Below are 22,098 nucleotides of genomic sequence, written 5' to 3'. Positions count from 1 at the left end.
TGTGTCAATGAACGAAAACCAATATTTTATCGCATGCAAGGGTGTGACCATTTTCCTAAAGGGGGGAAATAGTGTATTTTTAATAAGTAAATGTTTTAAGTTATTATTATAATATTTACTATAAAATTATTTTAAACCACTTGACCTCTGGAAGATGTAACCCCCTTCATGACCAAGCCATTGTTTGTGATACAGCACTGCGTTATTTATACTGACAATTGCATGGTCATGCAACGCTGTTCCCAAGTTCAATTTGTGTAATTTTGTTTCCCACAAATAGAGCTTTCTTTTGGTGTTATTTGATCACCACTGAGTTTTTATTTTTTGCTATATAAACAAATAAAAAACCTGACCTTTGAAATATATATATATATATATATATATATATATATATATATATATATATATATATATATATATATATATATTACTTTCTGCTATAAAACATATCCAATAACAAAAATTAAAAAATCAATCTAATTACTTCATAAATTTAGGCCAATGTTTATTCTGCTACATATCTTTGGTAAATAAAAATCCCAATAAGTGTATATTGATTGGTTTGTGCAAATGTTATGGCAGCTACAAACTATGGGAACTACTGTAAAAAAAAGTGTTATACTAGTAATGGTGGCGATCAGCGGCTTATAGCGGGACTGTAAGAACCAGTGATACTAATACAGTGATCAGTGCTAAAACTATGCACAGTCACTTTACTAATGATACTGGCTGGACAAGGGTTAATGTGTTAGTAAAATCAGTCTGTATGTGCAGTAAAGCATACTTGTTATACTCATTGTGGGGTTACTCCTCTGCATTGTGTAAAAAGGCTGTTTAATCCTGTCCTCTCTGATTCTCCCCTCCTTTCACTGTCCCCTAATAATTCCCTCATAACACAGAGGGCTAGATTCAGATAGGTTAGCGGATCTTTAGATCCGCGTAACCTATCTTATTTACGTTACGCCGCCGCAATTTTTTCAGGCAAGTGCTTTATTTACAAAGCACTTGCCTGTAAAGTTGCGGCGGCGTATCTTAAATCCCCCGGCGGAATTCAAATTTGGCAGATAGGGGGCGTGTATCATTTTAATGAAGCGCGCCCCCGCGCCGACCGAACTGCGCATGCGCCTTCCCAAAAAAATCCCAGAGTGCATTGCTCTAAATGACGTTGCAAGGACATCATTGGTATCGACGGGAACGTAAATTACGTCCATCCATATTCGCGAACGACTTACGCAAACAACGTAAAATTTCAAAACTCTGCGCCGGAACGACGGCCATACTTAACATTAGCTACGCCTCATATAGCAGGGGTAACTATACGCCGAAAAAATCCGAACGCAAACGACATAAAAAAAAACGCCGGGCGGTCGTTCGTTTCTGAATCGGCGTAACTCCTCATTTGCATATTCCTTGCGTAATAATACGGAAGCGCCACCTAGCGGCCGGGATATCTATGCGTAACCTGATTCTATGAATCAGGCGCATAGATACGACCGGTCGGACTCAGAGATACTTCTTTCTGAATCCGGGCCAGAGTCTATGGAGGCAGGCTGCACATGTTTAGTTTGATGTAAATTGCTAGAGAGGTTTTTTTTTTTTTTTTGGGGAGAGTGTATGTGATCAGCACAGGGCCAACCAGCACTTGCCAGACAGGGGGGGTTAGGGGTCGTGCAGTCTCATAGGAAAGTCAGAAAACTCCTACAAGCTTTAACCAGTGCTTGGCTGGACAGTGACACTGATAGAAGTCACAAGACTACTATATACTGCTGATGAGAAAAGGTATTTAGCAGTTTATATTTACAAAAAAAATTGCATTTCCATATTCTGTGTACTGTGGGGAACCAGATACAGTGAATGCAGGGTCCTGGGTTTAGCAACACTTTAAACAGGTAGGGCGATCTTAGGGTTAAATGCCTGCCTAGCCAGTGTTTGTGTACACTATATCCTTCGCAGGGTATCAGAAACCATCACTTCCCCACTGACAGGACAGACATCCATTGGCCGGCACCTGCTGATCAACTTGTGCTGTGTCTAATCACAGCACAGCTGGGTCACCGTCAGCACGCATGTGCACCCCCTACCCGGAAGTGACAGATCACATACTAGGTACGTGATCTGGCACAGAAGAGCATCTCTGTGACCATACATCTAAGTGATGCGGTTGGCAAGCGGTTATCAAAAATGTCAAAGTTGTTGCTCTTCTACATATTCAATATAGGGAGCTCTCTGTACAGTACTGTGTCCTGCTCTTACAACTATTGAGGAAATATATCCATATAGTGAGCGCATTATGTTCAATGAGTCAGCTGAAGTAACAGTGAAAAACTTTTTGTTGCAAGTGGGAAGTTTGTTGGAAGTGGAAGGCACTACATATTTAAAACACAAACATGGCAAACCATGTTTACTCTAAACTGACATAGTCTAAGGCCATTCAGCAGGAACCAGCCGAGATTTAAACTATTAATGGGCAGGCTGAATGTACCAAGTTGATTGATCAATACAACCAGCCTAAAGGATTCGATTGCGACTGTCACAAGTGGCTGCTATAGCCAATGGAGATAATCATTGTCGTTTCCCGGCGGGGACGGCTTCCCCCACCCCAGAGAAGACAATGACACGGCAGGAGGGATTCCCGCATCAACACTGTTTGTGTTGATGGGGGAATCGGGCACATTTCTTTCCTGCAACCCGTGGTTGCAGGAAAGAAATGTGCTCCTTGTATGGCCGGCCTTAGAGGCCTGTCCTTACCATTAGTGCTGGACAGCCATTAGACTGACCCCAGAATATAACTTGAGGGCATAGCCCAACTAAAGCAACGTCAATAGCTAGCAAAGTCAAAGCCGCAAATAAAGCTGTGACAAAATATCACAGAGTGGTTGGGTCGGTGTTCAACTCTTCTGTATCTGAATCTCCTTTAGGTCAGTGAGACAGTAACCTTTTCCAGGGTTCAAGTTCACCCCCTCACCTCATATCATTGTAAATACTCGTGATGGAGCCACTTAACCTACCTGCATTGGATCAACACCCACTGTAATGCCATGCTTCCATTAGTCAAGGCTTTCTTTCCCTAAATGGATTCAAGGGGTCTTCATTGGGGCTATAGATTGTGAAATACTGTCCTAGCTGTGGTTTTAACTACATTTTTTTTTCTGTTTACTGTACAGCCATGTGAACTGATTGACTTTATACGTCAAACATGCCGTAAGTATTAATCGACTGTATATCTGATTGTCATTATGCTGAGTTATGCATATGTGCATGCAATTGTCTTTTTTTACCAGGTTGCTATTTAATAACATGATATAAATAAATGATATGAGCCTAATTTACTAATGGTTACTTGACTATATTGGCATACTGGTTGTGCATGGACAAGCAAATTGTATCCTTCCAAAATTTAATATGCATCCATGATGTTCATGGACACACATGCACAGCTTACAGCATATATATGTGGAATGTGTTGCCTGGTAGTTCACACTTCTGCCTTGCAGCATTTGAGTGCCCAGTTTGGATGCCAATCAGGACACTATCTGTATGACGTTTGCATGGGTTTTTCTCTGGATACCCTGGTTCCCTGCCACACTCCAAAGCAACTGGCCTCTGTCTAATAAATTGGCCCTAGCGTGTGCAGATGTATGCATCATGTGAGATAGGGAATTTACATTGTCAGCTCATTGAGGGAAGGGGCTCATGAGAATGTGTACCTGTAGTAATATAAATACAGTTACTGTCAAGTGTGGTATGGAATATACATGCCAGCATCTGAATATACACCTTAAAAATGTGATTTGGGTCCATATAGCTGCTGTTACCGATAAATACACATACCATGTAGGATGATTATTAAAAAAAAGACTGTAAAAAAACTTAAAAAAATCCTCAATGAACTGAGAGAAAGAGGATTATAGTACTACACATAAGTATATCTTGGTGTGCATGCAGAAAAGGTCATGCACCAGCTGGCATATAATTATATAAACTGGGACTTGGAATAGGGATTCTAGTGAGAAATATGTCAACATATGCTACTTTTTCTCCTATGACAACATAGTGCACAGGGTATATGACATACCACCTAGCACAGCACATTCACATGTCATTAGAGAGAAGGTCACATTACTTTGTTCCATGTAAAAAAAAAAAATGTAATAATTACAGTGCAGTTGATCAGTAGTGATCAGTTTGAATTGTCTGCATAGGGTATACATGTCAGGTTAAAAGAGACCCAAAGCTAAACTTAATAATTCTACCAATGGAGTCTCCTCTGCAGTGGCCAGCAGGTACCTGGGCTGCAAGTAACATACTCAACAACCATATAGAAAATGGTGAGGTGAAAGACATTACCTGAATATTTTCCCCTCAAAAAACTTTATTAATTAACAATGTATTGATATATAACCTAACACTAAAATAACACTTTTATCCCATAAATATTGTAAGCTAGACAATGTTTTTCTTAAAACCTAACCCTGGGAAATGTTAAAATTTGCATTTGCAGTAGATGTAATGTTACAAGCATCCCCCCCCCCCCCACACTTTTATGTACATCAGTTGCAGGGTGGGGAATCCAGTGCCCACAGCTTATTGGCTCAAGAATGACAACTGGCTTCCGGGGTCAGACCCAAACCTGGTTTAGAACAAACACAAGCTTATCCCTACTGAAGACCATCAAGTTTCTTAATTAAAGCAGAATTTCAGGGAGGCGTGTCGGGATGTAGACGAGGCAGGACGTGTTTCTAGGGAGCTCCACATCTCTCCTGTAATCTATTCGATTTTAGGTGCTTTCTGGTTGGATTTTTTGGAGCTGAAGCTCCGGACTGTGTGGGGAAACATCCAGACATGAGAAAGGGAGCATCTAGGGCCGGTCACCAGACTCCATAGAGCCAGCGCCAGACCCGCTCCTCACGAGGCCTGGACACGGCCCAGGCCAGGAGGCGCCTTTTTTTCTTACATTGTAACAACTTGGCTAACATGGAGGCTAAACACAGAGCTAACTCGTTATTCTCTGAGGGTGACAAAAATGGGAAGTTGCTGGCTGACAATAATCAAATTACACATATCCCAGTTGTTAGAGGTACGAATGGTGACCTGGTTAAACATCCAATTGACATTCTAGCGCCGTTCCAAAATTACTTTTCAACCCTCTACGCCCCGATCCCGCCTTATGATCTGTTGGCCTTGGATGACCTGCTGGGGGTTCTGGCCCTTCCGAGGTTGTCCGATGAAGATCGGGCAGCTTTGGGGGCCAAAATAACAAATAAGGAGGTGGTGTCTGTGATCTTTGCATTTCCGCCCAATAAGGCGCCTGGTCCTGACGGGTTTCCGGCAGATTTTTACAAGACGTATGTATTGGACTGGTGTCTACAACAATGGACGCTTTCGACATCAATGCTAGACGCGTATATGATTTTATTGCTCAAACCAGGAAAAGACCCTCTAGAATGTTCTTCCTACAGACCGATTGCCTTGCTAAACACGGATCTTAAGATCTTGACTAAAGTTCTGATGTGATTTCCTCACTGGTGGACATTGACCAGACAAGTTTTATGTCGGGAAAGTTGACTGATACTAACTTAAGACGACTTTTCACACATTTACAGCTCCATAACTTGGACTCTTCCTCTAGAATAATTGTATCCATTGATATCGAGAAAGCCTTTGATTCAATAGACTGGCAATTTATGCATGCAGTACTAGAAAGAATGGGTTTTGGCTCCTGCTTTCAGCAATGGCTCTCTCTGTTGTATAGTACGCCCAGAACGGCTATTCGTACGGGTAGTCATACTTCTGAGTTTTTCTCAGTGGGGAGGGGAACCAGAGAGGGGTGTCCCTTGTCCCCCTTCCTGTTTGCACTTATGATGATGCAGATAAATAAATGGATGGACAGCCGCACTCCAAATAGGTCTTTAAAAGAAGACGTGCTCTTTATTTAAAAAGGAAAAATGCACAGCATACAATCAGCATACAGTGGGGAAAAACTCTGACGCGTTTCGCATTAAAAACTAATGCTTAGTCATAGCTACAAATGAAATAAAAGATTTCCAGATATATATACATATAGTGGTGCACACCTTGTCAGTCCCGCCCAATATCTGATTGGCTCCAGTGATTAGCTGAAATGCCAAACACATGTGGGGGGGGACCCAATAGAACAAATACAAAACATGTGAAATAACGTGAAAGAATGTGAAAAAACATCCATAGGAATGCCGACAGTGTGTTAATAGACACACGATATATATATGCACATTAAAGAGAAAATGAAGGAGAATAGGAGCGTGTAATATGTGAAAAATAGGTCAAAAAGTGTGAATAGGTTCAATGCATGTCAATCTGAGAATAAAGATGATGATAATAAACATGAGAATGAATATGAAGATGGGCATTGAAGTCTACCATGGTGAAAGGAAGAATATTTAAGTGCAATAACGGCAGGAATGGAAAAATAAAATATATATATATATATAAAAGAAAGTGTCTCAATGGCAGAAAGTAATGCCTCGTGCAGAAGATTCTCAGCACGAGACATACAAATAAGTGCTAGTAAAAAGATTTATATATATATATATATATAATATAATGTATATGTGTGATATGTTTAGTCCAAAGGGCAAAAAACAAAGTTATTTAATGTAATAAACAAAGTCGCTTAATAAAAACTAGTGAATAAAAGTAAATGCAAATATAATGGCATGGTGGTGAATAGAAAAAATTGAAAGTAAAAATAGGCGTGAAGAGATTAACCAGTGGTGGTATATGTATAATATTATGTATATAGTGGTGAAAAGAATGTAAAATGAGAAAAAGTAACAGGATTTCAAAAGGGGTACATCACTAAAGGGATATGAAATCCTACAAATATGTATATATAAATGCAAATAAGAATAAAGATTTGACTCTGTGTGCTGTAAAAGAAAGCCGGTAAGGCGATGACAATACGGCACAGAGAATGTATGGTATACATGAAAATTGAAGGGAACAAGATACCTGGAAACCCTGAAACGAATGGAATTACCATAAGTATTCGAAATTTAAAATCTTTTTTTCTTCATTTTATATTTATAAGTAAAACAACGTAAAAGAGTAAAGTAGAGCCCTCAAACTCCAGGGGACGATGTTAAGTCTCAATTTATTTATTATTTTATTTTTCCATTCCTGCCGTTATTGCACTTAAATATTCTTCCTTTCACCATGATAGACTTCAATGCCCATCTTCATATTCATTCTCATGTTTATTATCATCATCTTTATTCTCAGATTGACATGCATTGAACCTAGTCACACTTTTTGACCTATTTTTCACATATTACACGCTCCTATTCTCCTTCATTTTATATATATCGTGTGTCTATTAACACACTGTCGGCATTCCTATGGATGTTTTTTCACATTCTTTCACATTTTTTCACGTTATTTCACATGTTTTGTATTTGTTCTATTGGGTCCCCCCCCCCACATGTGTTTGGCATTTCAGCTAATCACTGGAGCCAATCAGATATTGGGCGGGACTGACAAGGTGTGCACCACTATATGTATATATATCTGGAAATCTTTTATTTCATTTGTAGCTATGACTAAGCATTAGTAATTAATGCGAAACGCGTCAGCTGTTTTCCCCACTGTATGCTGATTGTATGCTGTGCATTTTTCCTTTTTAAATAAAGAGCACGTCTTCTTTTAAAGACCTATTTGGAGTGCGGCTGTCCATCCATTTCTTTATCTGCATAATCCTATGCATTGCCAGCACCCGTGTGGTTCCTGAGTGGACATTGATCACCTGTATGTGCTCACCTGGAGCGGCGGTCTTTCTACCTGTTCGTTGTTTTTTGGACTTTGCATCCACTTGACTGCCAGCTCGGTTTGCACTCATCGGTTTGTTACCCTTTCTCTCCGGTCACCCTCCGGATTCACATCTTGGAACCATAGCTCATTCATGGAAGACAACATGCCTGCAACAACAGCAACAGAACCGGGCTACAGTAGAACCCTCAAATCTCCTTTGGACAACCCATTGAGATTACAGCCACCGATATCCACTTCCACTACCGGTGAGGACAATAATATTCCCCTGTTATCCATGTTTAGGAAGTTGGAATCCCTTATGGCTAAAGAGATCAAATCCTATTGGGACACTCATTTTCTGTCTGAATACATCACTTTGGCTCAAATCCCTCGGGGTTTAAGAATTAAAAAATTCCCCTCATCTGAATTATTTGATGACATCCTGAAAAAGGAATGGACCGACACGTTAAGTACCTGTTCCTTGAAGTTAATGGACATTCTTATGAGATCCAACCAGTAACTAATCGATAAACTTCAGATGGACATGGCCTCTTTACAGAAGGAGCTTACACCACTCCAAACCCACACGGACTTCTCCTCACTTGATGGACACCTTAACAAAAGGCTTGACAGGTTGGAAAAATCAGTGATTGACACAAAGAGAGGCAAAATGAACAGAGACAACACCGATTATGAGAGCGGCAGAATATATGTGTGGAAGAAACCACTATTTCAGACCAATTGTCCCCGAAGGAACCGCACAAAAACGGTTGGTTTTTCTGATCCTGAATCTGAGTTTGCCTATGACACCATAGGCACTACAGGATCAGACTCATCACCTGAGCGTACCACCGTGTCGGCCATACGATCTTCCCAGACAGACACTCGCAACCATCCACACCCTCACGCATCCGACAAATCGGCAAAGAAGAAAACGTCCCTTTCAAGAAAACACGAAGGGGGGGAAGCGTCACAAAAGCACCAAAACCCCACTATACCCTTCGAGGTCGACTGAAGCAATAGTCTCTAATGTTCTGAATATATCTAGCAGAACTTTCACTCCTGCAGAAACTACTTTACTTTCAAAGGGACTGAACTTTTGTCCTACTACTCATTTTAATCTCTTCGGGACTATATTGGATGTGAATAGGTTGTCTCGAGCCCTCACTTTGAAGAAATATTTTCACACATCCGCATTAGAGGACTTCCCTGTTTCCGTTTCCCCTGGCAACCCGATCATTGGTGAGTCTGAATCTCTCCCTGTTTTATTTCCAGAGGTCTGTGCTTTACAGGACCTAACGGATTTGGCCTCTGAGTCTGATCCTTTCCCCATCGATCCCACCGATGATGTTAGTTATATTCCGTTTAAATTACGTTCTGAGTTTTATCCGGTGGGGTCGAGGGGAAAGGATCTAGATCTCTTTCAAAAGCTTGTGGAAAGAGATCTCACTCACCTTTCCCGGATGTGTCATAGGAAACATGTTGATTGTAACCTGTCTAGAGAGGAATTTGATGCTTTGAAGATCCTTAGTGATGATAGAAACATTACCATACGTAATTCTGATAAAGGAGGTACTGTGGTCATTTTAGACTCCTGCACTTACAGGAATGAGGCATTGAGACAACTATCCGACGTTGATACATACTCCTCCTTAAAGTCAGACCCCACTATTCCTTTCAGCAAAGAGCTTAACACACTTTTAGATCGTGCTGTACAGGCAGGTATTTTTACCACTAAAGAACGGGATTTGTTTATTCCTGCCAACCCAATCATGCCCATCTTTCACCACCTACCGAAGATCCACAAGGGTCTCTGTCCACTTGTTGGCAGACCCATTGTGGCAGGTATTGGCTCATTAAACAAACGGCTTGGTGATTGGGTTGACAGCCAATTGCAACCCCTGGTCTTGGGTCTTCCGGGGTATCTTCGAGATACCAAGGACCTTCTCAACAAACTCCACAATTTCACATGGACAGCTAATCACAGGTGGATCAGCTGTGATGTCACAAGTCTTTATTCATGCATTCCCCATGATTTGGGCATTAAAGCGGTACAGACTTTCCTAAGGGACTCAGGTAAGTTCTCCTTGGTCCTACAGGAATTCATATGTCAAGCGTTGGAATACCTCTTGAAACATAATTTTTTCATGTTCGATGGGGGCTACTACCTCCAAAGATGCGGGGCCTCTATGAGGGCTAAATTTTCCCCCTCGCTCGCCAACTTATACATGGGTTGGTGGGAAAGGTCCCGCATCTTTGGATGTGGTAGTCCCCGTCGTTTGGACACTGCTTTTTACTGTCGCTATATAGACGACCTGCTGTTCATTATTAATGACAGCAGTGTCGATCTACATGGCTGGTTGACCTATTTAAATGATAACTGTTTGAATCTAAAATTCACGGGAGATCTACAGGTCACCACCATTGAATACTTGGATGTGAGACTCTCAGGTACTGACGGTAGGATCACCACCAACCTGTATCGTAAAAAAAACGCAGCAAACGCCCTGTTACGGGCTGATTCTGCACATCCTGGTCACACCATTAATGCAGTCCCATATGGCCAATTTCTTAGGCTCAGGCGCCTGTGTAGTTCCCCTGAGAATTTTTCTTTGGAAGCCATTGCCATATCAAATAGATTTTTAGATAGGGGATATCCCATCAAGACTGTAAAAAGGGCTCTGGCTAGAGCCAGTGCTATACCAAGGGATTCCCTTTTAGGTAACGTCCACACTAAGAAAGCGCCAGGTACTCTCTATAATGATGTCCCAGTCTTTTCCACACCGTACAGCTCTGAGTTTAATAAAATTAAATCCATTGTAAACAAATATTTACCTATACTGTATGGGGGACACCGCCTACCAACACATCTTGGATGGGGTGTTAAAACAGTCTCCCGCAGAGCTCCCACCCTGGGTAGTAAATTGTCCCCTAGCCTCTTTTTAAGTCAGAATACCGGCACCAATTGGCTCCAGTTTCAGGGCACTTTTAAATGTGGGGTAATTGGGTGTAGGTATTGTAATCCTTCCCTAATGTATCCAAAACCCCCAAAAATATGTCTTTACATACATATACTGTAAATGGTGAAACAAATCAGAAAAAATAATTAAAGAAGAGAACAATCTTGTGTCACAAATGAGGAAAGAAGGAAGAAAGCAAATGATCCCATTGCATTCTAATTAGAAAATAGAAAATGCATTTCCTGCAGAAAATGTGTGGGAATGCTGAATAGCTGAATTGCTAAGCCCACACCAAAGCCATTCACCATAACCACTACACCATCTTTAGGACATACAAGCAGTGTTCCTTCAGTACTTATAAAGCCTCTCTTTGATCATTAAAGGGGTTGTAAAGGTAAAACAATTGCTCCCTAAATAGCTTCCTTTACCTTAGTGCAGTCCTCTTTCACTTACCTCATCCTTTGATTTTGCTTTTAAATGTCCTTATTTCTTCTGAGAAATCCTCACTGCCTGTTCTTCTGTCTGTAACTACACACAGTAATGCAAGGCTTTTTCCCTGGTGTGGAGAAAGCCTCTTGAGGGGGGAGGGGGCGAGCAGGATGCCTAATAACACACAGCTCCTTTCTCTATCTGCAAAGTAGAGAGTGTCCTGACTTGCCTGGTCGCCCCCCCCCCCCCCCAAGAGGTTTTCTCCACACCAGGTAAGTGAAGGAGGACTGCACTGAGGTAAAGGAAGCTATTTAGGGAGAAAAATACCTTTACAACCCCTTTAATCCCCACACCTAATGAGTGAGAGAACCCTTCAAACAAACCTTAATACATCCACAACAGTACATGCTATCAAAACGGCAACTTCACCGTTAGAGACACACGGCCTTTGTGTACGTATCGGTATACAATTTATGTTGTGGGCATTTCAGCGATTTAAAAAAGAGGTTCTCTGTGCGTTTTGCTGGGAAATTTATAGAATTTTTTACATGACAGTCAATGGAAGAAAGTGTGGAACTCTTGTCATTTAGAAGCTCCAGCAGCCAAAAATAAATGGCGTATCACAATATCTACGTTTTGATGTATAAATTGTGTATGACAAGTAGATCTTGTGGGCGTGAGAGCAATTTGTTCCTTCTCTATAAAGATAATTTTTTTAAAGCTCCGTGCTCTACCGATGACATCATCCACTCTAATCAGCCCCATAGAAACACTGTATAATCATTAAAATTTCCTTAAAGCGGGGGTTCACCCTAAAAAAAAAATTCTTTGTCTACCATGCCATCCAGCATACTAGCGTCAGCTACAGTATGCCTTTATTTTTTTCGCTGTACTCACAGTTTAATCCATTAGTTAAGTTTCAGACTCCCGCGGGGAGTAGGCATTCCTATGAAGAGGGGAACATGATTGACGGCCGGCATACTGTAGCTCACGCTAGTATGCTGGATGGCATGGTAGAAACTTGTTTTTTAGGGTGAACCTCCGCTTTAAGGAGCTGAAACTTTTGGTAGCAGAGAAGATTTTAAGGGGTAAAAAGGATGCTCTCATTGACTTCAATGTTAAAAAAAGTATCTAAAAGCTTAATATTTTAAAAAGTATAAATAGTAGAAAAAAAGTTGAAGAAGTCCCATCATTAGCTGAAAGAGATGCACATTTTAAAATTTGAATGGTCTTAATAGCAGATTGTATGCAGAAGTTACGCAGAGCCAAAAACACAGTTTATCCTCTATTATCAGGGTAAAAAAGTGAGTGTTATACGCCAATAAATACAGTAATAAGAATAATAAAAAACGAAAAACAATACTGGGAATGCTATTTAGCATTCCCACTAAATAATAAATACAATTAATTCATTTTTTTATTTTTAACGTATTCTAATATTAATCTACTTTTATTTCTCTTCCAGCTTGCTGCCAAGGTAAGAAAAGTTCAGCTTTTATACTCTGTACTTTATACTTTGTAATGCCTAAGTAATTATAAATATGTTAGTAAAAGGGATGTGAAATATGTTTGATAGAGTGACCTTTACAGGCTATGTAGTCTTCATGAAATGTACTAAAAAAACATTCAGTCAAACTAATTATGGTAAAACTTCCCTTACTGTGCAAAATAAGATTTGTAAAAAACTACTGTTCGTAATGAAGTAAGCACATTCATCACGCTGTAACAGACAGAAAAGCGCGAATCGTCTTTTACTAACACAAAATCAGCTAAAGCAGCCCAAAGGGTGGCGTCATCCGAATGGAACTTCCCCTTTATAGTGCCGTCGTACATGTTGTACGTCACCGCGCTTTGCTAGAGCATTTTTTTTTTAACGATCGTGTGTGGGCAACGTAGTTTTAATGATGAAGTTGGAAAAAAGGTCGTTTTTTCTAGAGGCTGAAAATATAGTTTTTTTACAGGCCGGAAAAATGATCGTGTGTATGCGGCATTAGGCATTCTCTGCAACAAAAATTTACATTTTTTGATAAAACGCTCTCAAAGGGGTGCAGACTCTGCATTTTCCTCATCAGAGTCCTGAAAGTGCACCAGTTGATTGATAATAAAGTCACTCCCTTTCAGATTCACTGTATAGACAAAAGATTACCTTTTCTTCAGGGCAGTAACAGATAGGACTCTGTAGCAAAGTTTCTTATACTCCCTGCAATGTACAGTTGTAGCCAAAAGTTTTGAGAATGACACAAATATTATTTTTCACAAAGTTTGCTGCTAAACTGCTTTTAGATCTTTGTTTCAGTTGTTTCTGTGATGTAGTGAAATATAATTACACGCACTTCATACGTTTCAAAGGGTTTTATTGACAATTACATGACATTTATGCAAAGAGTCAGTATTTTCAGTGTTCAATTCGACTGGGCATGCTCTCAATCAACTTCTGGGCCAATTCCTGACTGATAGCAACCCATTCTTTCATAATCACTTCTCGGAGTTTGTCAGAATTAGTGGGTTTTTGTTTGTCCACCCGCCTCTTGAGGATTGACCACAAGTTCTCAATGGGATTAAGATCTGGGGAGTTTCCAGGCCATGGACCCAAAATGTCAAAGTTTTGGTCCCCGAGCCACTTAGTTATCACTTTTGCCTTATGGCACGGTGCTCCATCGTGCTGGAAAATGCATTGTTCTTCACCAAACTATTGTTGGATTGTTGGAAGAAGTTGCTGTTGGAGGGTGTTTTGGTACCATTATTTTTTCATGGCTGTGTTTTTGGGCAAAATTGTGAGTGAGCCCACTCCCTTGGATGAGAAGCAACCCCACTCATGAATGGTCTCAGGATGCTTTACTGTTGGCATGACACAGGACTGATGGTAGCGCTCACCTTTTCTTCTCAGGACAAGCCTTTTTCCTGATAACCCAAACAATCGTAAAGAGGCTTCATCGGAGAATATGACTTTGCCCCAGTCCTCAGCAGTCCATTCACCATATTTTCTGCAGAAGATCAATCTGTCCCTGATGTTTTTTTTGGAGAGAAGTGGCTTCTTTGCTGCCCTTCTTGACACCAGGCCATCTTCCAAAAGTCTTCGCCTCACTGTGCGTGCAGATGCGCTCACACCTGCCTGCTGCCATTCCTGAGCAAGCTCTGCACTGGTGGCTCTCCGATCCCGCAGCTAAATCCTCTTTAGGAGAAGGTCCTGGCGCTTGCTGGACTTTCTTGGGCACCCTGAAGCCTTTTTCACAAATGCAGTGAATTTTTTTTTATGGGATTAAGTTATTTTCATGGCAAAGAGGAACTTTGCAATTAATTGCAATTCGTCTGATCACTCTTCATAACATTCTGGAGTATATGCAATTTCCCATCTCAAAAACTGAGGCAGCAGACTTTGTGAAAATTAGTATTTGTGTCATTCTCAAAATATTTGGCCATGGCTGTACATTGATTACACAGAGGGGATTGTTTGTGGGAAGTTTCCTTTTTTTTTTGTAAGAAAGCAGCCACAGTCAAAGTAAAACATCCTGCATGCACCGATGAGCAGCCATCTCTCTGCGGCATTTGCTCTGCAGGGGGCGCCAAGCTGCTTAGTGAAATAACCTGGACAGCTTAAGTGTTTCTGCTGTGAACCCTTGAGGCCCCGTACACACGGTCGGTTTGGTCCGATGAGAATGAACCGAAGTTCAGTTTCATCGGACCAAACCGACCGTGTGTATAGGCTATCGGTCTGGTTTCCTTCGGTCCAAAATTTCTAAACATGCTTCAAAACCGAACCGATGGACCGCTGCCCCATCGGACCAAACCGATGGTTAGTACAGAAAAGCATCGGTTCAAAACCCGCGCATGCTCAGAATCAAGTCGACGCATGCTTGGAAGCATTGAACTTTGTTTTGATCAGCACGTCGTGTGTTTGACGTCACCGCGTTCTGACCTGATCGGATTTTGGACTGATGGTGTGTACACATATCAGGTCGTATGGCCACTTCAGAGGTGAACCGATGAAAACGGTCCGACGGGCCAGTCTCATCGGTTTGGTCCGACCATGTGTACGGGGCCTAAGGGTTAATTGCTCCACAGTTCTTCCAGCTTAAAAGGTCAGTTGGGTCTTGTGTGCTTCTTGGTAATAATAGAAAAATACTCCCTGACCAGAAACTCACATTATTAAAAATTTTAAAGTTTTGCCACAGGATGAACAGTCAATGCTAACTGCTTGTTTGCTTTGTTTAGAAAAAGCTATGTGTCCTGCCTACCCAACAGAACTGGTCTTAGCTTTGGATATGGCCAATGGTATGACACCAGAAATCTTCACAAGGATGATAGAGATGGTCACATCACTTCTGAGCAGCATTACAATCAGGGAAAAAAATTGCCCCGTTGGGGCAAGAGTAGCAGTGGTGTCTTTCAACACACATACCAATCATCTGATACGTTTTGCTGATTTCCGCAGCCAAGAACAGCTGTTATCAGCTGTGAAGGAAATAACTCTGGAAAGCTCTGGTCGTCGTGACATCGGAAACTGCATGAGATTTGTAGGCAGGAATATCTTCAAGAGATCTGTCCAAGGAGCCACTGTAAGAAAGATTGCAGTGTTTTTCACCAATGGTCCTTCCGCAGATGTTGTTTCCATAAATACAGCAGTGATGGAATACAGCGCTCTTGGGATTATACCAGCAGTTATTGCATTCACCCCTGCACCTGCTATCAAACGGGCCTTTTCGGTATGAATCCACATTGCATATCTCAGCGTACCTATTGGCTATTATCATTTGAAAAGGAATCTTTTTTTATTAATTAATTTTTTTAGGAAGATAATTATTTATTTTTTAGGTAGAAGCAGTCAAACGTTAGACTCACAGGTGTTAATGTAAAGTGTACCTAAATCCAAGAAGAAAAATGTGGGTAAGCATTGTCACCAAGAGACGTGTTATTGGTAATCTGTAATATAATAAAAACAATTACTTGGGGTGAGGTACACTTCTGTCTCTCCAATAGCAATCATAAGGAAAGGAGTGGAGGCTATAGAAGACATAGGGGTTGATTTACTAAAAATGGAGAGTGCAAAATCTGGTGCATTTCTGCATAGTAACCAATCACCGTCCAGGTTTTTTGTCAAAGCTTAAAGGATAATTTCACCTTTTGGAGCATGTTACATGTTCCACCCGCCATGTCATTCATTCACAGTCCACTGTGAATGGGAAACTACAAGTCCCATCAGTCTTTGCCGCTGTCTGCTTGTAGTTTCAAAGCACTACCATGGTGCTGTTGAGCGCTCTGGTAGTTCATTGTCTTTTCCAGTCAGTGTGTATTTGCCTGCCCATATGAGGTACGAGCAGACAGATACACTGAGAAGTCTTCAGGAGCCCTACATGGCCCCTGCAATCTGCTGATCGCGGGTGCAATGCTTTCCAGGCTCCAAGTAAAAAAACAATAAATGCACTTTTTTTTTACCTGAAAAAAGATGTGCATTTATTTTTTATTTTTTTTAAAGTGAACTTTGAAGAACCTGAAGTTAGAAATGGATTGGCTACCATGAACAGCTGCACCAGATTTTGTGCCCTCCAGTTTTAGTAAATCTGCTCCACAGGTTATGAAAAGAAGCTGATCACAGAAGGGCAGCAATGACTTTACCTAGGATCAAATTATATGTAGCTGGCTCAATAGTGTTTGGAGCACTTCAGCAAAATGCAATATACTGTATGACTCAAAACAAGAACACAAGAAAATCTTTATGTGCTTCTCCCGGTATTTCAATCATCCTTAGATAGGATCCATAAGGTGCACCCATATCTATATAACGAGATGTAGACTGTTTTTGGTCTGAACCACCCCACCAGATGCTCATGGAGCACCATGAATACTCAATAATGCAGAGATTCAAAGCAACTTAGCATCAACTATCTGATATGTTAAACTGATTGCTATTGATTGCTTGAACTTTCACCAAGATTTAAACTTTTTAGCCTTTATTATATACAAACATCACCTTAATCAATGTACTTTTTTCATCACTTTTTAAAACCATAACTATATTAGGGACAGATCAAGTTTTTTTTGTTGGTCCTAAGCATTTATAAATACAGTAGTACAAAACAGACTGATTGTTATAAGGCTTCTTTATTCAAAACCTCATGTCATACCTTACAAAGTTCTGCATGATAATGGTTTTCAGAGATGCACTATTCATACTAGTAGGTACTAAAGCAAACTTGTGAGTTGGCCTCCCCACCAGCACATACTCACATTTTATTAATTCCCCTACATTTCTTGGGAGCACATAAGTCTGTCTGCGTCATAACATGTGCCCACACTAGTCCAATACCATTATGTGGGGCAGGAGCAGGGGCACAGTCTGTGACTAGCACGACTCAAGCTTATTTAATTCTTCCTTTTCTTAAATACTAAGGGCCAGATTCACAGCCGAGATATGACGGAGTATCTCAGATACTCCGTCGTATCTCTCAGAGTATCTATGCGACTGATTCATAGAATCAGTTACGCATAGATATCCCTTAGATCCGACAGGTGTAATTGTTTTACACTGTCGGATCTTAGGATGCAATACCGCGGCCGCCGCTGGGGGGAGTTTGCGTCGTAAACCAGCGTCAGGTATGCAAATTAGTAGTTACCGCGATCCACGACGGTTTTTCGCGTTCGCTACGTCGCTGCTAGTCTAGTTTCCCTAGTTTCCCTAGTTTCGCTGCTAGTCGTTGTTTTAGGTGCCCTAACTTTACACAGCAAACGTATGTGCTGTATAAAGTATGGCCGTCGTTCCCGCGTCGAAATTTAAAAATGTTTCCTTCTTGCGTAAGACGTCCGGGAATACGGAAGTACGCTACGCACGTCGCCGTTCGAAAAAATTCAGTCATTTCGCGCAAAGCACGACGGGAAATTCAAAAGGGAGCATGCGCAGTAGGTCCGGCGCGGGAGCGCGCCTAATTTAAATGGCACACGCCCCTTTGAATTACGCGGGCTTACGCCGGAGGCCGCCGGCGGAAGTTTTCTCGCAAGTGCTTTGTAAATCAGGCACTTGCGATGAAAACTTGCGTATCTACGATACGTTACGCCGCCGCGATTCTACGTGAATCTGGCCCTAAGTAGGTAGGATGTGGTCTCTGTATGCAAATACATTTTTTTTAAGGGTATAGCCAGACTATTTTGTTAAAATGATTTATATGGTTTGGAACCTAATAAAATATTTATACTTTATTTTAATAGGTAGATGATACAGGAACTTTTAAATTGATTGATATTCCTCTAAGTACTGATTATAAACCACTATTAAGAACGCTACAAGCCTGCACCCTTTGTTTTGGTAAGTATTACAAAAACATACTTATATTAAACTACATTTGTATACATTATATATAAATAATAAATTCTAAGGTGTACATATAGCCAAAACGTTTCTTTTTAGATTGGATAGAGGGTTAAAACTTCTGCCATGTTTTTTTGTTGTTGTTGTTGTTTGCTTACCATTGGGGCAATTTCCCGTTACTGTATGTCCTAGGGATGCAACAGAAAGTTAAAGGAAATTTGATAAAGTTAGAGGAATTCCCCAATAAGACAGTTATTCCTAGAACAGGTGTTCCCATTGAAAGATTTTCCTCCGCCTCTTTTTCTGGGGACAACACAAATGCTTTGGATTTTACATCCATAGCTTAAGCCTCGTACACACTGCCAGGAGAGCTTTTGGTCGGGAATCCCGGCCGTGTGTATGCTCCCTAGCAGTTTTCCCGACAGGAAAACTGCCCGGGAAAAATAGATACTTTCTTTCACAGTGACGTATATATATTTTTAAACAACAGTATGACATTCAGATCCACCAGGCTGTGCAGGGGGGAGGGGTGGCTGGCTCAAGCTGTCATCAGGGCACTGAGAGACTGAGCCAGCTGCTGATCAGGAATCTGGGTTGATTCGGACATTAAAGTGGGGATCTATCCAGAGCCTGGACCAGCTGAGTGACGTCAGCTGACAGCAGACTTTGGCCCGTTGTTGGCTGAATAAGGGTCATAGAAGTGCAATACTACGTGCACCCCTGTGACTCACAAAAGTAGAGCCAAAAGAACTTTGGCCCTACTTCTCCTTTAATAACTGGAGAACCTTTTAGTACCCATTTGTATGATCTGCCTACTGACCATACTAAGCATGGAAGCAAATCTATTCTAGCATAGTCAGGTTGCTTCCATGCTTCCTCTAATGAAACACCTGTGGTGTGTTCATCCTAGTTTTTGGAGCTCAAGAGGGTGAAGGGCTATAGCAATCAAATGCGTTCGAATGCCTGCTTTTAATATTGATGCTTGCTCACAAGAAGACAACACAGAACAGCTAACATGTATCAGAGGCTCATAGATCTCCCCTTTACCCAAACATACTAAAATCCTGTAAGCCTGAATGCCTTGACCTATGTATGTGACCATGACTATTGTTTTAAAGATTGGAAAGGGAAGGCAGACTTTTTCATGTCAGTATACTGTATTTTAGCCATCTGGCAAATATCAAACTTTATAGCTACTTAATTCACCCCTTCCACAAATTATTTGTCTTGAAATGTGTCTTGAAATTTGTGTATAATGCTTTCAAATCATTTGAAAAATGTTTTACACTATATACTATTTAAAAAAAAAAATGTAAACTCCTTAAGTGCAAATCACCTCACTTGGCCTTATCATTTTAGAAGCAGTTATCAGATTCAGACCTCCAAATTTATTAGTGGCGGACTCTGAGACCGGGGTCTTCCTCAAACCATCCATCTTGTATGTGCGTAGAGGCATTTGTAAAGTTTCTGAGGTGGCCCCTGGTGTTAGAGGACAGTATGTTCACAAATTCACTGTATAGATAAATGACATAGACCAGCCTTCAGGTGTCTTCAGGGGTGCCTTGTAAAAATACTTAGAAATTGCCCAAAAACTGTATGCAAGTTAGAGGGTGGATCAAGCCTGCCTATTAGTTACATAAAGCCACGGGTTTTCAACCTTCTAGCCGCCAGTGTCCTAACAAAAATGATAGTTGATAAGGAGGATGTTGGACACCTGCACAGCATCCTAGTTTGCCCCTCTCCTTCAGCACCGGGGTCAAATTAGTGAGGGAGAGAATCAGAGGTAGAAGAGAAACATAGGAATACTAAGCAGGACCAGTGTGCAAAGGTGTATTTGCTTTGGAAGAATAAATCACTGCTTATATTGGGTGTCCTAAGCATGTGGATGTTGCTACATTATGCAAAACTATTCATTTAGTATTAGAATGGGGTGCCTTGAGATTGTGTAGAATTTTACAAGGTACCTTGACTAAAAAAAGGTTGAGAAACACTGACATAGACAACCTGGTATTGTATTTTTTGTATACTTATTGAGTGTTATCATTATATGTAACTTACAAAACAAAGTTCAATCAAAAGCATCTTTAAAAAACACTATTAGGTAGATTCAGTAAGAGTTAGGCCGACTTATCAGTAGATAAGTCGACCTAACTCAGAATCTACGCCGACTTATGTTTAAGTTTAAGCGTATGCTCAAACAGAGATACGCTTAAACATATCTAAGATACGACGGCTTGCGCCGTCCTATCTTAGATTGCAATATTTTGGATGGCCACTAGGTGGCGCTTCCATTGCAGTCGGCGTAGAATATGTAAATGAGGATATACGCCGATTCACGAACGTACGCCCGGCCGACGCAGTACTTTTACGCCGTTTGCGTAAGAGATAGGCCGCGTAAAGTTAGAGCTAGGCCCTATTGGAATAGTAATGTCAAGTATGGCCGCCGTTCCCGCGTCGAAATTCGAATTTTTTACGTCGTTTGCGTAAGTCGTCCGTGAATTGGGATTTACGTAGTTTACGTCCACGTCAAAATCAATAGGCCCGTGCGGCGTACTTAGCCGCAATGCACACTGGGAAATGTAGGCGCCCGGCGCATGCGCAGTAAAAAGAAACGTAAAAAACGTGAGGTCAAGCCTCATTGGCATAAAACACGCCCCCCTCAAACACATTTGAATTAGGCGCACTTACGCCCGCCAATTCAGGCTACGCTGACGTAACTTAGCAGGCAATTACATTGTGAATCATGTACTTGCCTCGCTAACTTACGGCGGCATAGCTTAAATTCCTTAAGCTACGCCGCCGCAAAGTTACGCAAACGTACCTGAATCTACCTATATATTTACCCTTTAATATTAGTATTTACAATTTCTACAACAATTTCCCACAATTTTAGAGGATTCAATTGCTCTCCCAAGAATTGTAAAGTTGGATAACCTGAAACCTTCCTTGATTTCTTTTATTAATTGATGTGTGACATATACATGTCATGCTGACCAATTCTGCAGATTTTTACATGTACACCATTCATATCAATCTCTGTCCCCAAACCAGCTAACAGTTTTATGTCTTTTTCATAATCAGACACCCATAGGGCCAGTATGGAAGAAAGACAGTTTGTTTATTAGTATGATTTTGGGATGAAACTGCAAAATCTGAAGGAAACTCATGCAAACATAGGAAGCAAAAATAAAGAGGAATTTATAAAAAAAAACTGTAGCAGACAGAATTTGAAACAGCTGTTGATGACCACCAATCAGCTTCTATTTTTCATTTTCAAAGTTTAACTGAATAAGCTACAGAAACTGAGTGGTTGCTACACACAACTGATCCAGTTTGATTAAACATCCACATAGTGCAGATAGTATTACTACTAGTAATTCATCGCATCACTTCAAGAGAAGTGTTATCATTTGGCCTAAACATTGACACTTCAATACATTCAAAGTAATGATGTGTCTATAAAAACATAGATAAGAATTGCCCAGGGAAATTTTTGTCTGTGAAATTTGAACATTGAACAATAAACACACAGCAGGAAAAGTAACAATGCCTTTAAATTTTGGTTTTGGTAAGGAATTCTAAGTATATAATGTTCTACAAAGTAACAATACAAATGGATTCTTA

The 22,098-nt window shown here is 40.8% G+C and overlaps 1 protein-coding gene across 1 annotated transcript in view; it reads left to right on the top strand.

The window, feature by feature from the left end:
* The window catches only part of COL6A6 (collagen type VI alpha 6 chain), a 286,317-nt gene that overhangs the window by 252,418 nt on the left and 11,801 nt on the right, over positions 1-22,098 (top strand). The window contains exons 33-36 of the mRNA XM_040353048.1: positions 3,165-3,201; positions 12,640-12,651; positions 15,387-15,877; positions 18,375-18,471. Of these exons, the coding sequence (XP_040208982.1) occupies positions 3,165-3,201; positions 12,640-12,651; positions 15,387-15,877; positions 18,375-18,471 (637 nt within the window). The remainder of the gene's footprint in view (positions 1-3,164; positions 3,202-12,639; positions 12,652-15,386; positions 15,878-18,374; positions 18,472-22,098) is intronic.

The sequence above is a fragment of the Rana temporaria genome, chromosome 5 (genome assembly GCF_905171775.1).
Source record: "Rana temporaria chromosome 5, aRanTem1.1, whole genome shotgun sequence".
In the NCBI taxonomy this organism is placed as follows: Eukaryota; Metazoa; Chordata; class Amphibia; order Anura; family Ranidae; genus Rana; species Rana temporaria.
The sequence above is the reverse complement of the archived record's forward strand: the minus strand, read 5'-3'. Positions and strand labels throughout refer to the sequence as shown.